This window comes from Octodon degus, unplaced genomic scaffold (assembly GCF_000260255.1).
Source record: "Octodon degus isolate 3935 unplaced genomic scaffold, OctDeg1.0 scaffold00021, whole genome shotgun sequence".
Classification (NCBI taxonomy): Eukaryota; Metazoa; Chordata; class Mammalia; order Rodentia; family Octodontidae; genus Octodon; species Octodon degus.
The window spans coordinates 11,737,735-11,754,061 of record NW_004524597.1 but is presented as its reverse complement, the minus strand read 5'-3'; the positions used below and the strand labels follow the sequence as shown (position 1 = coordinate 11,754,061).

The 16,327-nt window shown below is 46.6% G+C and overlaps 3 protein-coding genes across 3 annotated transcripts; 2 read left to right on the top strand and 1 right to left on the bottom strand.

Moving 5' to 3' along the window:
• Nucleotides 1-5,210: 5,210 nt before the first annotated feature.
• On the top strand, nucleotides 5,211-7,017 carry Hbz (hemoglobin subunit zeta). The gene is made up of 3 exons (XM_004627949.1): nucleotides 5,211-5,305; nucleotides 6,582-6,786; nucleotides 6,889-7,017. Exons 1-3 carry the CDS (start codon nucleotides 5,211-5,213, stop codon nucleotides 7,015-7,017), a joined length of 429 nt encoding a protein of 142 aa, XP_004628006.1.
• A 5,773-nt stretch (nucleotides 7,018-12,790) lies between these two features.
• Nucleotides 12,791-13,596, top strand: LOC101591466 (hemoglobin subunit alpha-like). Its single transcript, XM_004627948.2, has 3 exons — nucleotides 12,791-12,897; nucleotides 13,019-13,223; nucleotides 13,366-13,596. Exons 1-3 carry the CDS (start codon nucleotides 12,803-12,805, stop codon nucleotides 13,492-13,494), a joined length of 429 nt encoding a protein of 142 aa, XP_004628005.1. The 5' UTR covers nucleotides 12,791-12,802; the 3' UTR covers nucleotides 13,495-13,596.
• An 876-nt stretch (nucleotides 13,597-14,472) lies between these two features.
• LOC101578325 (glyceraldehyde-3-phosphate dehydrogenase-like) lies at nucleotides 14,473-15,541 on the bottom strand. The gene has a single exon (XM_004628137.2). The coding sequence runs from the start codon at nucleotides 15,472-15,474 to the stop codon at nucleotides 14,473-14,475; it is 1,002 nt and encodes a 333-aa protein (XP_004628194.1). The 5' UTR covers nucleotides 15,475-15,541.
• Between the last annotated feature and the right edge of the window lie 786 nt (nucleotides 15,542-16,327).

Genomic DNA, 16,327 nt, shown 5'->3' with positions numbered 1-16,327 from the left:
GGAGAAGGAGAAGGAGAAGAAGAAGAAGAAGAAGAAGAAGAAGAAGAAGAAGAAGAAGAAGAAGAAGAAGAAGAAGAAGAAGAAGAAATAGCCAGATGGTACTGCTATGGTCTTCTTGAAAGGCAGATCCAAAGTCCAGGCCATAAACAGGTACTCAGCAGCCAGAGTGGATCATTTCACCTGCAAATCAGGGAAGCAGCCCTAACAATCTTGGCCTCTCATGTTTTAAGCATAAAAAAAGCCCTACTATGAGTTAAACACCAAGCAAAGTGCCTCACATATGCAAGGTGCTTAATACTTGCTTATGTTTGTACATAATCTTTTAAGTTCAGAGATCTTATCCAAGCCTCACATTTTTCTCTAGGAATAGTTCAGCAAGTTATCTGTAGTTAAAATTCCTCTGGTTACTTCAAAATACCATCATGATTCTGCGCAAATAAGTCTTCACTAACTCTGAAACTTGTAAGGCAAAGTAGTTTCCTTTCAGCTGGAACCACCATCTTCCAGTAATTTGCCACAATGACCAACACAAAGGACAAGAGAAAGAGAATCCAGTGTATGTTCTCCAGGCCTTTTAGAAATCGTGGGTTTGTTCCTTTGGCCACACACATGCAAATCTTCAAAAAGGGTGATATTGTAGACATCAAGGGATTAGATACTGTGCAAAAAGGAATGCCTCACAAATGTTACCATGGCGAAACGGGAAGAATCTACAACGTTACCCAGCATGCTGTTGGCATTGTTGTAAACAAGCAAGTTAAGGGCAAGATACTTGCCAAGAGGATTAATGTGTGTATCGAGCATATTAAACACTCAAAGAGTCATGATAGCTTCCTGAAACATGCCAAGGAAAATGAATGGAAAAAGAAGGAAGAAAAAGAGAAAGGTACTTGGGTTCATCTGAAGCGCCAACCCAGAGACACACACTTTGTGAGAATTAATGGAAAGGAGCCTGAATTCTTGGGACCTATTCCTTATGAATTCATGGCGTAAGCTAGAAATGTATGTCTACCATTCAGCACCTAGTTGGCAATTTAAGTGTTCTAGGTCCTACTTAAAAATAAAAAATCATCCTGTGCTGCAAGGATGGTTTTCTTAGTTGAACAGGTATGTAGTGCCTTCTTACCTCAGAAATATTGGGAGTAGATTTTCATTGTATCTAGTAATTGTGTCTAGTCTTTACTCGTCAGTGTTTTTCTTGTTGAAAGACATTGCTGAAGTATAGTGCAGGTGTATACCCAAATGTCCAAATACTTATGAAATAGTTATATTGGCTTAGAGATCCTGTAAGTCACCATAAGGATAAGATGTATCAAAATAAATAGAAGTCACTTCAGTTAAACAAATTGAAGTTCATTTCAGTTAAATAAATTGTTTAAAACACACTCACACACACACTTGGAAGGCAAAGTAAAAGAACTAGAAGATCCAAAGAAACTTTGAAAGAGAGCAAAAAGGGAAAGAATCACATTACCTGTTTGTTCTCAGTGCTCTATATTAAACTCACTGAGCTATCCCCAACCCCTTTCCCTCCTTCCTAAATTTTTATTGGTTGTTTAAAATTTATTTTGAGAAAGGAATTTATGATACTTTTACCTCAGCTTTATACCATATAATTCATGTATTTAAAATGAAGTCAGCCAGGTATGGCAATCCCAGCGTAGAGAATCATGGCAAATTCCTTGTCAGCAGGGCTACACAGAGAGTTCACCAGCCTAAACAGGTCACATAGTGAGACCTTTATCTCTAAATAAATAAATAAATAAATAGTCTGAGTATGGAGGACCACCTGAGCAGCTCTCCTTGAAAGAAGAGTGACTGTCTCCCTCTGGACTGAGCCTGACCCTATTTCCTATGTACAGAGCTGGCTAGGAACTCTATCAATTGGCCTTAGGTAAATGTCAGCCACCCACCTAGCTCAGCTCACAATGATCACCTACTTCCACAATAGTATTCATTCCTGTTTATGGTGCCTCGAGGCACTCCCCCACTGAATAAAACCAGGTGAGGCCCTGGGCTGCTCTCTTGGTTCCAGAAAGCCATCTTCGAGGCTGGACTTAGAGCTCCTTGACTCCCTGATGATTGGAAATATAATTTAGTGTCTTTATTTTCACCATGGGTTGCATTGGAAGTGGTAGATTGAAATCATCTTGATGGGATTCCAATAACATAACTTTGGGAGTATAAATATTGGTTTCTTGGACCAAGATGAGGTCCTGGAAGTGACTCCAACATCTGGGAATGTAGCTTAATATGAAGACCCTGGGTTGGTTTTCCATTACTACTAGAAAAAACGTGTTCAGATCAGTGAGTTTTAGTTTATCCATAGTCATGTAACTTTTTTTTTTTTTTTGGTGGAACTGGGTATTGAACTCAGGCCCTTGCACTTGCCAGGGAAGCACTTATTCCACTGAGCCATCTCCCCGGCCCCATCATGTAACTATTATCATAGTCCATTTTTAGAATATTTGCATCACTGTAAAAGAAAATTCATATACATTAGCAGTCACACCTCTTTTTTTTTTTTTTTTTTTGCAGAACCGGGGATTGAACTCAGATCTTTGCGTTTGCCAGTCAAGCGTTTATCCTACTGAGCCATCTCCCCTACACCTCTTGAATATACCAGCTTAAGCAAAACTTAACTTGTTTCTATTGATTTGCCCATACTGGACTTTTAATTAATTAATTGCACCACCACTAAGGATTGAAGCAAGGATCTTTGCACTGAGCTATATCTCAAGTCCCCCCAGTCTTTTTTTTTTTTTTCTTTTTCTTTTTTTGATAGGGTCTTGCCATGTAGTCTCAGGCTAGGCTTGCACTACTGTGAAATCCAGGCTGGCCTCAAACTCATGGCAACCCTTCTGTCTCATCCTCCCAAGTGCTGGGATTACAGGCATATACCATCAGCTATCTCCAGCCCTTTTATTTTTTTATTTTGAAAAGGGGTCTGGCTAAATGGCTTAGGGCTAGGCTCAGACTTGTAATCCTCCTGTCTCAGCTTCCTCAGATGCTTGGATTACAGATATGCACCTCTGTGCCCAGCCATTCTGGACATTTCATAGAAATGAAATTATATGGTCTTTCTTGTCTGGCTTCTTTCACTGGGCATCTTTTCAAGGTTCATCCACATGTAGCATGTACTAGTATTCATTCCTGTTTATGGTTGAAGAATATTCCATGGATAGATTATACTATATTTTATTCAGCAATTGATAGAAACTAGGGTTTTTCCACTTTTGGTATGATGAATAATGTTACTATGAAGATATAAGCTTCTTTTTTTTAAGATATAAGCTTCTATGTGTATATGTTTCCATGTGCCTCAGGTATATATCTATAAATGCAGTGGCAGGGTCATATAGTAACTCTGCTTAACCTTTTGAGGAACTGCTATGCCATTTTCTAGTATGCACCATTTTACATTCCCACCAGCACCTATTTGGGTTTTTGTTTTATTATGGTCATTCTGCTAGGTTTAAAGTGCATCTCTGTATGGTCTTGATTTGCTAATTGCTAATTGCTAATGGCCTTGAGTGTCTTTGTTTGCTATTGTATATCATAAATTGGCTATTTGCATATCTTCTTTAAGGAAATGTCTATTAAAATTCTTTGCCCATTTTTCAATTGGTTGCCTATTTTTAATTCTAAGATTTTTTAAGTAAGTTTTTGTTTTGGTTTGGGTGCTGGGGACTGAACGAAGGGCCTTGCTTATTATACTAAGCATGCACTTTACCACTGAACTAGATCCCTGGTACTTTATTTTGGTAAGTTCTTCACTGAATATATAGTTATTAAATACTTTCATTCTGTGGGACATTATCCAACTTTAAGACTTACAATAAAGCTACAGCAATCAGAGCCAAGCATAGTATCACACTTCTGTAATCCCAGCACTCTAGGAGGCTGAGTTAAAAGGGTTGCAAATTCAAACCCAGCCCGGACAACTCTTAATGACCAAGCAAGACCCTATCTTAAAATAAAGAAATAAAGAAATGGCTGAGTATGTAACTCAGTGTGAAAGCCCTAGGTCCAATCTCCTGCACTGAAGGGGAAAAACCAGCTATGGTAACCAAAATCGAACGGTGTGACTATGGTGAAGGATAGACACATAAATCATGGAACAGAATAGAGTCCAAGTCAGCCAAGGTGGTGCACACCTATGATCCTACACTCAGAAAGCTGAGGCAGGAGGACTGCTGTAAATTCAAGGCCAGCCTGGGCTATATAGTAGATCAAGGCCAGCCTGAACCACATAGCTAGACTTTACCTCCAGTGACCTATGTGTGTCCCCACTAACAAGAGGGGGTGACGGATAAACAAGCAGAGCTCATTTCATGTGGTGTGCTCAGCGACTAGTTTAGCTCTCATACTAGTCATTATAACATGAGGCGTGCATCCCTTGTGGTTTTATTTTATGTACAATAAATTGACTTTTGAAGTTTTTATCATTCTCTGGTGTGTGTGTGTGTGTGTGTGTGTGTGTGTGTGTGTGTGTGTAGGGAGGAGAGTTTATTGGCCATTGAACCCAGGTCTTGGCACAGAACTACATTCCCAGTCCTCTTTTATTTTAGATGGGGTCTTGCTAAATCACTAAATTGCCCAAGCTGGGCTTGAACTTGAAATCCTGCTGTCTCAGACTCTCAAAGCACAGGGATTACAAATATTGGACAGCATTCCTGGCACATTTTAGGATCTTGATACATGTATGGATTTGTGTGACCGGATATAGAAGAGCTCCATCACCCCACAAGCTCCCAGCCTAACCTCAGTGCTGGGACAGCAGAACCCTTGCTATTGTTGGAGAAATTCCGAAATCACAGAGATAAGCTGAAAGGGGATGGCACAGGCAGCATGATATCCCTCAGGAGGGTGCACATTGGGCCCCACGTGGCCATTCTGAAATGGATAAGGACAGTGCAGGGCTGAACTTCAAAGGCAGAGATGACCTCCTGGGAAAGCTGGGCCCCTATCTCTCCAAGGCCAAGAGGGGGCAGGAGTGATAGCCCCTCACCCTCCAGGCCCACCAGGCCCTGGCTGCTCATTGTTACAGGGTCAGATAAGAGACTCCACCCCTCAGCCCCGTCCCCCAACCAATAGCCACAGCCTAGCTGGACCACAGCACCATGCATATAAGGAGAATCTGAAGAGTGAGCACTACCAGGCTTGTCCTGAGTGTGTCCAGCTCCAGAACAGCTGCCCACTCTACAACCATGTCTCTGACCAAGACCGAGAGGGCCATCATCACGTCCATTTGGGACAAGATGTCCGTGCAGGCTGATGCCATTGGTACCGAGACTCTGGAGAGGTAAGAATCAGACAGGATGGCCTGAGTGACCAGCTCAGATGGAGGCCAAGGCAGGAACAGCGGGAGGAGTCAGTAGGACAGGTTGGTGAGGATGAGCAGTGAATTGGGGTCCAGTGAGAAAGGCTCACTGAAGAGGGGTCAGGAGGAGGGTGAGTAGCAGTAGCAGCTATGGAGGGGATGGGGAGAGAAGTCAGTAGGAGAGGTAAATGGCAGGCAAGAATTCAGTAATTAATACCATGTCTGAAAAACACAACGAAAGGAAGGGGCAGGCATGAGGGTCAGGAACAGTGGATGGGGTAGAGAGTATGGGGAAAGGTTCAGAAGAAAGGTCAACAAGGAAGGGATGGAGAGGAAGAGTCAAAGAGATATCAGGAGGGTCAGGAAGAGTAGTCAGCATGGAAAGGACATGGAAGAGGGAAAGTGGAGAAGAGCACTGTGAGGAGGGTGGTGGTGAGGAGGGCGGATGAGGTCAGGGAGCTGCAGAGGCAGCGGATGAAGAGGGATGGTAACTGGAGGTAGGACTGTCTCCCAGGGCTCACTGACCCCAGCCAATACACAGGCTAAGCAAATGAATGCGTGAATGCACGATGGGCAGTGAGCCAGAGGCAATGCCTCCACCACCCTGGAGCTTGGATAACAGTAAAAATAGGCAATATTCATCCTGTCTTTATTTAAAACGTTAATGTTCAATGTAAATTGTTGCATTAGGGGCTGGGGAGATGGCTCAGTAGAATAAGCGCTTCCCTGGCAAGCACAAGGGCCTGAGTTCAATCCCCAGTCGCATTAATTTAAGATTTTGCTAAAAGATAATTTTTAAATTATGACAATGATAGATGACTATTAATGCATTTATATGCGGACTACTAAGTTCTGGATGGGGGGAAATCTCTAAGTTTGAAGCCAAATTGTGCCTAGGTCCGGGCATTCTCTTCATCCTCCAAACTGAGCCGCCTCGGCTGCTTCCACAAAGCTGTCAGCCTCAGGTTGCTGTAGTTCGATCCCCACAACACTCCAGCCAGCAAACCACCCCTGAGGGCATTCGAAGCAAAAAAAAAAAAAAAAAAAAAAAAAACCTTATTGGGGGACCTGCCCAGTAGCTCAGTTGTTTAAGTGCCTGCTTAAACAAAGCCCTCAAGCTCAAGCTTCTGGGGTTCCAACTCAGACAGTCACTGCAAACCAGAAATGCCCTAAAGGCATTTCGAGCCTCCAAAAAAAAAAACCTTCAAACTGAGCGGCCTCGGTATCACACTTCCCCTCCCCACCTGCCCCCCTCCAGGCTCTTCTCCAGCTACCTGCAGACCAAGACCTACTTCCCCCACTTCGACCTGCATCCTGGGTCACCACAGCTGCATGCGCATGGCTCGAAGGTGGTGGCCGCCTTGGGTGATGCTGTCAAGAACATCGACAACATGCAGGTTGCACTGACTAAGCTAAGCGACCTGCATGCCTATGTCCTGCGCGTGGACCCCGTCAACTTCAAGGTGCGTGAGTGCCGGGTAGGTGGGGACAGACAGGTTGCAGGCTGGTTAAAAACAGGGGCTGAGGCAAGCAACAAGATCTGAGTTGCCCTCTCTGCCCCACAGTTCCTATCCCACTGTCTGCTGGTCACACTGGCCACCCACTTCCCCGCCGACTTCACGGCTGACGTCCACGCCGCCTGGGACAAGTTCATGTCCATCGTGTCTTCCATCCTGACCGAGAAGTACCGCTGAGCATTGTCACTGTACCCCTTCACCAGCTGCGACGCCTGTGCCCCCCTCATCCCTCTTCTTTTCCTTGTCAGAATCCCCAATAAATGGATGTGGCTGGAGCAGCTGGGTCCTGGGTTCTCATAATAGGGGATAGGAGAGAAGCTGAGGGATGTGTTGGGGACTCACAGGAACACAGTCACTCAGATCGGCCAACTGCTGGAGGATATTCCGGAGTGCCCGGGGAGCTCCTCCACCGGAGGACCCCGCCTTGCAACGTGGAGGGAGCAGAGATTTCCCTACCGGCCTCGGGTTCTCCAGGGTCCTGGGGCAGACAAGTTTTCCTGCCTCTCCCTACTGTCCCAAATTGCCCGGCAACCGACAATTCCCTCAAAGTGAGTGATGAGTGTTGGGACTGTTCCTCCATGCGGGGTGTCACCAACTCTCCCTTGACAGTGCTGGGGTCTCAAATGTGATCCCACTAAAGGAATCTGTGTCTCCTGTCCCATTCCTCTGCTCCACCCTGTGGCTCCCTCAAGGGCAGCACAACTCTGCTTGCAGGGGAGTAATTATAGATGCCCCCTTCTAAGCCTGCAGCACAGGCCCCATGCACCTCAGGGGCAGTCTTTTCTGAAACCTATGATCACAGAGGCTCTGGCCTTTGCATCATGAGGTGCCAGCGGTCTACACGTCTGTGCTGAGGCAGAGAAGTTCTATGTTTCCCCCACCTCCATAGTAAGACTAATTTGAGTGGTGGGGCAACATGGTTCAGTGTGTGGAGGATGCTCTACAAGGAGGCCTAAAGGGCAGGTGTAGCCCTCAAATCACATCATGCCTACACCCCCTAACCCCCACCCCACCCCCACTCTGCACCAGGATCATACCCATGTCGTGAAGGTTTGGAACCTGATATTCAGCCACATGGCACACTTCTAGAGAGAGCTGCAGCTCAGATGAGTGAGTCAGGATCTTTGGGAGATGGGGGCAAGACCTTGGGCACAGGACTCACCAAGGGCCAACCAATGTTCAGCTTCCTCTAACAGGTGCCCAGCTGGCAGGACTCAGGTGACCCCAATACCACCTGCAGGCTCTTCACCTCCTACCCAGCCCCTGCCAGTACCAGATGAAACTGGTGAAGTAGGGACAGCAGGTGCTGGTGATGGTGGGCCTGATAGACCAGCAGGTAGGGGCAGTCTTTGCCTCTAGGGTAGGTCTCATGAAAATGTAGGCCTTCAGGAGAGGGTAGACAAGAGGAGACCCCTTTCACCTGCCCTGTCTAAAACTTCTAATACAGCATTGCCTGGTAGGGCTGGCTCTTCACCTGCAGAAAGAATTCACAATGGAGATCCCTGGGTTGTGGATCCAGTTCCTCACCGGTGTAGGCTTGGTGATGACCACCAGGAAGCCACTCATCCCTTAGGCCCTGCTCTATCAATAAGACAAGGGCTCCTCCAATTTGTGTGCCATTTTTAGGAGAAGAGCAAGGTGACATCAATGTTCCTGGGCAGAGATGCTTCAGATCCTTCAGGGAGCCAACCAGACCTCCCAAATGCCTACTCAAATGTCTGCCCTCCTATGATGTGGTACCACCCATGGGCAGAGGGTGTGCTTGAATCTGGGGTATCTTCAACTTCAGCTGACATCCAGCAGCAGGACTGTGCATTACCTTTTCCACAGCATGTCCACATTCTCTAAGCGTTCTCCCTCCTCCCCTTTGTTTTCTCCTTCCCTTGTCACTCACCCATCACCAAAGCTACCTGAGGTCAATCCTCAGTACAACACACACAAAAAGAGCTACCAAGGAATGGGAGAGGGAGAACAGGCTCATGAGGAAAGACATCAAACACAACAAAATACACTGAAATAAATTTCAAGTCAGGGCTGGTGAGATGGCTTAGTGGTCTAAAGCACCTACTTAGAACAAGCTCAGCAAAGCATAGGGACCACGGTTCAATCCCCCAGCACCACAAGCCAGCCAGCCCCGCCCCCTGGTGGGTTGAGCTGGCCACACACACACATAAATAAATAAATAAATAAATAAATAAATAAATAAAGTTTCAAGTCAGCCAGACACACTGACACCGGAGCACTGGAGATACTGGAGCAAGTTTCAGAGAGAGGTGAAATCTCAGACCTGAAGCAGGTATCTGCAGTCTTCTAAGCCCCAGCCTTTTATCCTGTCTTTATGAAGCAGGATTAAGACTATGGCTGTGAGCAGAACCAGAATGTCACAGCATAAGGAGCAGACAACGAGAAGAGGAAGCACAGAGCACTGCTACCTCTAGTCTAAGCTACCGCCTTCTCTGCCCAAGGCAGTATGATCCTTGCTGCCTCCCAGATGCTCAGCACACGTTCCCAGTGTGCATGCTCGGGAGGCCTGGGCTGAAGGATGCCACCCACCGACCTCAAAGCAGGGGACTTCTGCAGGTCCCAAGAAAGTCTCAGTAAGGAGCCTCGCCCAACAGCATCACTAATCACCAGCAAGAGGATGGGATCAGCACCAACTGGCACTCCTGCCCTTCTCACTGCTTCAAGACTTTCTCTTCAGGGGCTGGTGAGATGGCTCAGTGGTCTAAAGCACCTACTTAGAACAAGCTTAGCAAAGCACAGGGACTGCGGTTCAATCCCCCAGCACCGCATGCCAGCCAGCCCTGCCCACTGGTGGGCTGAGCTGGCCACACACACACACACACAAATAAATAAAAATTAAAAAAAAAAAAAAAACTTTCTCTTCAGTAACCGGGCAGCCTCTGCCTTTGAGTGCTAATGCTTATCCTTCACCCTCACCTCCCCCAGAAAGCCCCCGCTATCTCAGACTAACTAACCAGGTCTCCTCATCCACTTTCTCCAGGCTTCTCAGGGCTTTGCTGAGTTTTGCAACTTGATGTGGACTTGTGTGGTAGTGTTGTTTCAGAAGTGGAAACAGACCAGATGGAAGACGCAGCATCAAGGAATTTTGGAAGGCATACAGCTTTATTACACTAGCGAGCTGATGGAATTGAGTTCCAAATCATCAGCCCCATTGTGGAGTTTTATAGTCACTTCTACAGGTTGTTAGAAGGAAGTACAAAAGGCAGACAACAGGATAATCTAATTTAAATTTTTATTTATTTTTATTTTTATTTTTAAAAAATTTTTAAGTTAATTATCTTTTTTTTAACATTTATTTGTGTGTGTGTGTGTGTGTGTGTGTGTGGCCAGCTCAGCCCACCAGGGGGCGGGGCTGGCTGGCATGTGGTGCTGGGGGATTGAACCGCGGTCCCTATGCTTTGCTAAGCTTGTTCTAAGTAGGTGCTTTAGACCACTGAGCCATCTCACCAGCCCCTATTTTTATTTTTTTGATACAAGGTCAAGATATTCTATAATTGCTTACATACATTTGGTCATACACAGTCAGGTAGTTATACTTTGAGCAAGTTAATTGGGAGTCTCATTATATAGCAGACAAGTCAAGGGCTAGGTTGAGCAGGAAGAAGCAATCATTGTCATAGACTGGGCCATATCTTAAGTGATAAATCCTTGAAACAAGATAACATAATGAGAGACACTGTTTGGCTCTTAAAAGTTGCAGGTGGCCCTGGAATGCCAAGGCTAGTTGAGTTTTGTTATTCTCTAATTATAAGAACAAGTTGCTTTTTTGGCCTATCCTTGAATCTAGTGGCTAACTAAAGTTTAAAATTGCCCTTACAGGGGCCAGGGAGATGGCTCAGTGGAATAAGCGCTTCCCTGGCAAGTGCAAGGGCCTGAGTTCAATCCTCAGTTCTGCCAAAAAAAATAAATAAATAAATAAAATAAAATAAAATTGCCCTTACAGTGTAAGGTCCGCCTCTGTGCCTGTGGAGACATGCTTCTTACTCATTAACTTCCTTTTTTTAAAGTTTTATTTTGAAGGGCCAGGGAGATAGCTCAGTTGAATAAGTGCTTGCCTGGCAAGCGCAGGGTCCTGAGTTCAATCCCTGGTACCACAAAAAAAAAAAAAAAAAAAAAAGTTTTATTTTGAGACTTGCTTTTTTATCAGCTTAACCAAAATTTAACTAGTGAGTGTTCCAACAGACACACCGTGGACTGGGGCTTGTCTTCATGAACCAGGAAAATGAGCCAGTGGGACAGATACACATTTACTCACACAAAAGGTGAGTAAATGGGCCAGTAGGACAAAGAGACAGTCACTCACTCAACAGCTAGAGACTGGGGAAAGGAGAGGCTCCACTGTGAGTCCAAGCTGGGGTGTAACTGATAGGTTCTGGCCCTAGAATGAATTGTTGAATCATCATGGTGTTCATCTAATATGGCTGAAGCCCTTAAAGCAAAAGCCCATCTTCCCCAAGACTACCTCCCCACTTCTTCTCCAACTCAGCCCAAGGTACAATTTCCTTTCACCCTTCCCACCACCTCAGGGAAGACCCCAGTCCCAGCTCCCTCAGGTATATTTAAACATCTTCAAACTCTACCCCTGGAAAAAGGCCATAAAAGCTTCAGTCTCCCTTTGTTCCAGTCCAGAGAATTTCTTATCTTCCCTAAATTCTCTCAGAGTCCTACAAGATAATAAAGCTCCTTTCCCTTCTTTCTTCTTTCTGTTTCTCTGCTGCTCTGTGCATCTGAAAAAAAAAAAAAAACTTACCAGTAATCACCTCTGCTCTAGGTAGTGGAGCTTGGGTCTGAAGCCTCCAAGCCCTGCCTGGACAACTTGGGCCTGCCTGGGCATTTCTTTCTTCCCTGTGCCTGTCACTCAGTCACACATAGCACTTTGGGGAAGGAAAGGAGCTGGAACAACAATGGCTGAAGGACAAGGGAAGACTTCTGGGAAGGTTGTCCTTAGAGGTACACCTCTCTGTCCCAAATGGGTGGCATTTCTCCTTCCACACACACTGGACAGTTTATGGATTCTGCCCAGTAAACTCACAGCCAGTTGGGGGATAGGCCTAGGTCACGTGGATCCTTCCAGTCTCATAAATCGTCTTAGTTACTCTTCTCTCATTGCTGGAATAAATACCCAACACTCAAAATGAGGGAAGGAAAGGTTTATTTAACTCACAGCTACTGGAGGTTTCACAGTTTATAAAACAGCCTGAATTACATAGCAAGTCCTCAGAGCCTTATTTGCTCAGGAGAGAAGGTCAGTGCTTCTGTCTTTTCCAAACATCTCCTCTCTGCCAGAGGTGGCCTCTATCACAGAAACTGCCATCCTGCTCTGCAGGGTCTGGAGGAGAGGCTGGGGCACCTCTCTGTCCAGGATGACCCTCTCGACACCTCAGAGAGACCACTGGCCTGTCAAGCGTGGGCAGAACTCATGCTTCCAGTTTAATGGTTTGCTTCTCTCTGGCCCCTGCCCATGGAGCTCCGCGCTGGTCCTCTGGCCCTGCCCCTCAAACCACATGCTACTACTCAAGCCAGGTCTGCTCCATGACTTACATGAGGCTTTGGGGGGACGATGAGACACAAACTATAAAAGGTCTATACCTGAAGCAGGGACACTTAGGGCTTGGAGAGATGCCCTGGAGCTGTGGGAGGACAAGAGACCAAGAACTAGTAAGAGCTGACAAGGTGTTGGCTGGTTTTCGGGAGGTGTGAGGGGGAGAGGGTAGGAGGAGAAGAATCCAGGGCCTGGGCTGCAAGGTTCTTCTGATGAGTTGCAGCCCAGCCCTTGGTTCCAGCCCCATTGATGCCACCCAGTTAGGTAGACACTAGGTGCATTTCAGCCAATGAGTGTGGCAGAGATTAGTGTGTCCCTTCTAGCCTCAGTATAAAAATTCAATGCTCTGCTTGTTGAGAGGCTTCTGCTTCTGTCATAGACTCAGCAAGGCTCAGCATGTCACTTTCTGATGCGGACAAGTCCACTCTCAGGTTTGCCTGGAAGAAAATTGGCCCTAATTTCGCCCAGCATAGCCCGGATGCAGTGTACAGGTGAGGACTCTCCTCTTTGCTCTGATAGGAACCAGGTGTCAGAGTTGCTCTCGGGCTGGACACCATGATTCTCACCCAATTCTCTTACCCAACCCCATTTACCCACTTCTTTCCAATGTAGGATGTTTGTCAGTTTTCCCAGCACCAAGACTTACTTCCCCAGCTTTGCCATTGCACCAGGATCTCCTCAGATCCAGGCCCATGGCAAGAAAGTGGCCAATGCCTTGAACAAGGCTGTGGAGAATGTAGATGACATGCCTACTGCTCTGTCTGACCTGAGTGACCTACATGCCCACAAGCTGCGTGTGGACCCAGTGAACTTCAAGGTGAGTATCACAGCCAAGGGATGTGGGGTGGTGAGGGCACAGCAGACCTTGCTAACAAGCAACAGATACAGGGCAGATTCCAGAAAGTGGAGCAGGTGGCTCCAGGGCCTATGGTCCTCAAAGACTCACCCATTTACCACAGTTCCTGAGCCACTCCATGCTTGTAACCATGGCCAGCAAGTACCCATCAGACTTCACTCCTGAGGTTCATGCCACCATGGACAAGTTCATGTCTGCTGTTGGCACCGTGCTGACCTCCAAATATCGATAAGCAGAAGTCACCCTGCCCTACCTCAGGCCACACCTTCCTTCCTTCCTTCCCTCCCTGTCCTACACCTCTGTATTTCTAAATAAAGTTGAATTGGTGGCAGTAGCCCGTGTGTGCCTGGATTCTCTGTGTCCTTGATGTGCCAGGGGTGGGTGTGGTTCTACTCCTCTTGGACCCAGATGTTTTCTGTAGCTCCAGTAGGAGTGAGACTCTGTCAAATAACAATAACAACAAAAGGATCCAGGATCTTACTGTGTTGTCCCGGCTGACCTGAACTCCTGGCCTAAGGCCATCTTTAGCCTCCTAGTAACTGAGAACACAGCCAGGTACCAGCACAAGGAGGCTTATTCCTTTTGGTTTTATTGATCATTTCTGTTTATTTCCTGCAAAAGTTGTTTTGTGTGTAAGAATTGTCCTTGTGATTTACTTTTTTTCTTCTTTTTCTAACTTCTTTATCTCCTTCCTCCTTTCTTCTCTTCTTTCCCTTCCTGCCTTCTACCTTTCTTCTTTTTCTCTTTCTTTCTGTTTTTTCCCTTCCTTCTTTTTGGCCCTATGAATTGAATCCATAGCCTTATCCCATATTTCTAGGCAAGCATTCTACCACTGAGTTATATGTCCAGGTTTTTTGTTTATTTCTTTTCTTTTCTTTTGTCTTTGGTACTAGGAATATAACTCAGAACCTTGCGCTTGCCAGGCAGGTGCTTTGCTGCTGAACTATCTCCCTGCCCCTCCCCTTTTTTATTTTATTTTTATTTTTATTTATTTATTTATTTATTTTTTTGGGGGGGTACAATGGGCTTTATTGATGGTGTGCAAGGGCAGCGAGCCAGGGATCCCAAGGCCTTTCCCCTTCTAGGGGGCCTAGGATGGAAGCTGTGAGGGGGAGATTCTCAGTATCGGGGCTGAGTAGGGCAGTGACGACTTCTACAGCGTGGCCTCTCCATCCCTCTGGTCTCACTGGGCTGTGGTGGTGGGGGCCACTTACTCCTTGGAGGCCATGTGGACCATGAGGTCAACCACCCTGTTGCTGTAGCCGAACTCATTGTCATACCAGGAAATGAGCTTCACAAAGTGATCATTCAGGGCAATGCCAGCCCCAGCATCAAAGGTGGAAGAGTGGCTGTCACTGTTGAAGTCGCAAGACACAACCTGGTCCTCAGTGTAGCCCAGGATGCCTTTGAGGGGACCATCTGAGGCCTGCTTCACCACCTTCTTGATGTCATCGTATTTAGCCGCTTTCTCCAGGCGACAGGTCAGATCCACCACCAACACATTGGGAGTGGGCACACGGAAGGCCATGCCTGTGAGCTTCCTGTTCAGCTCTGGGATGACCTTGCCCACAGCCTTGGCAGCACCAGTGGATGCAGGGATGATGTTCTGGGCAGCCCCACGGCCATCACGCCACAGCTTCCCAGAGGGGCCGTCCACAGTATTCTGGGTGGCAGTGATGGCGTGCACTGTGGTCATGAGTCCCTCCACAATGCCGAAGTTGTCATGGATGACCTTTGCCAGTGGGGCTAAACAGTTGGTGGTACAGGAAGCATTGCTGATGATCTTGAGGGAGTTGTTGTACTTTTCGTGATTCACACCCATCACAAACATGGGGGCATCGGCGGAAGGGGCAGAGATGATGACCCTTTTAGCACCACCCTTCAGGTGAGCCCCAGCCTTCTCCATGGTAGTGAAGACACCAGTGGACTCCACTACATGCTCAGCGCCAGCATCACCCCACTTGATGTTGGCGGGATCTCGCTCTTGGAAGATGGTGATAGTCTTTCCGCTGATGGAGAGCTTCCCGTTCTCAGCCTTGACAGTGCCATTGAACCTGCCATGGGTGGAATCGTACTGGAACATGCAGACCATGTAGTTGAGGTCAATAAAAGGGTCATTGATGGCCACAACCTCGACCTTGCCAGAGAGAATAGCAGCCCTGGTGACCAGGCGTCCAATACGGCCAAATCCGTTCACTCCGACCTTCACCATCTTGTCTGGATCACTGCTGGCTGTTCGGGAAGATCTGCTATCCGCGGACGCACAGGAGCGCACAGGAGTGCACAGGAGCAGAGAGCCCCCTTTTTTAAAGACAGAGTCTCACTATGCTATTCAGGCTGGCTTTGAATTCATTATGTATCCCAGACTGGCCCTGAATTTGTGGTGATCCCCCTGCTTCAGTCTCTTGAGCTCACAGGCCACTTGGCTCACGCTCAATCTTTTTAAAAACTGTATTTATTGATCTATTTGCAATATTGGGTGTTGACCCAGGCATGCTCTACCACTGAGCTATATTCCAAGGTGTCCCTCTCACACTTTTAAATATGTATTTTGAGACAGGGTCCCACTGAGTCCATATTTCTTATCCTGGGCTTGAACTTGTGGTTCTCTTACCTATGCCTCACAGACTACTGGGATTATAGACCTGTGTCTCCAGGCCTGGCCCTTTTTTTGTTTTGTTTTTCACATTTCTGGAAACTGAACCCAGAGCCTTATCTACACAAAACATACACTTTACCACTGAACTCCATACCCAGACCCTTTACTTTTTGCTTCTTGTGTTTTTGTTTTGTAGTAGGGGCCGCATTCTGTTGGTGGTCTTGATCTTCTATATTCAAAGGACTCTCCCACCACAGCTACTTGGGTATCCAGTTCTATAGGTGCAGAACATCCCTCCTGACTTCCAGCCCTTTCAACACTTCTGTTTATTTATGTGGGGAATTCTTTCTACATTAATAACGCAAGGCAGGGACTGAATGTATAGCTCATTGTTAAAGGTTTTGCCTAGCATGCAAGAGGGCCTGGGTTCAACCCTTTCAGTACTACCAAAAAAAGAAGAAGAGAA

Excerpts from the sequence above, each read along its gene's own strand:
- Hbz (XM_004627949.1), top strand. The coding sequence starts at position 5,211 with ATGTCTCTGACCAAGACCGAGAGGGCCATCATCACGTCCATTTGGGAC. Across the intron at positions 5,306-6,581 it reads GGTACCGAGACTCTGGAGAG|GCTCTTCTCCAGCTACCTGC; the intron begins GTAAGAATCAGA and ends GCCCCCCTCCAG. Across the intron at positions 6,787-6,888 it reads TGGACCCCGTCAACTTCAAG|TTCCTATCCCACTGTCTGCT; the intron begins GTGCGTGAGTGC and ends TCTGCCCCACAG.
- LOC101591466 (XM_004627948.2), top strand. The coding sequence starts at position 12,803 with ATGTCACTTTCTGATGCGGACAAGTCCACTCTCAGGTTTGCCTGGAAG. Across the intron at positions 12,898-13,018 it reads AGCCCGGATGCAGTGTACAG|GATGTTTGTCAGTTTTCCCA; the intron begins GTGAGGACTCTC and ends TTTCCAATGTAG. Across the intron at positions 13,224-13,365 it reads TGGACCCAGTGAACTTCAAG|TTCCTGAGCCACTCCATGCT; the intron begins GTGAGTATCACA and ends CATTTACCACAG.
- LOC101578325 (XM_004628137.2), bottom strand. The coding sequence starts at position 15,474 with ATGGTGAAGGTCGGAGTGAACGGATTTGGCCGTATTGGACGCCTGGTC.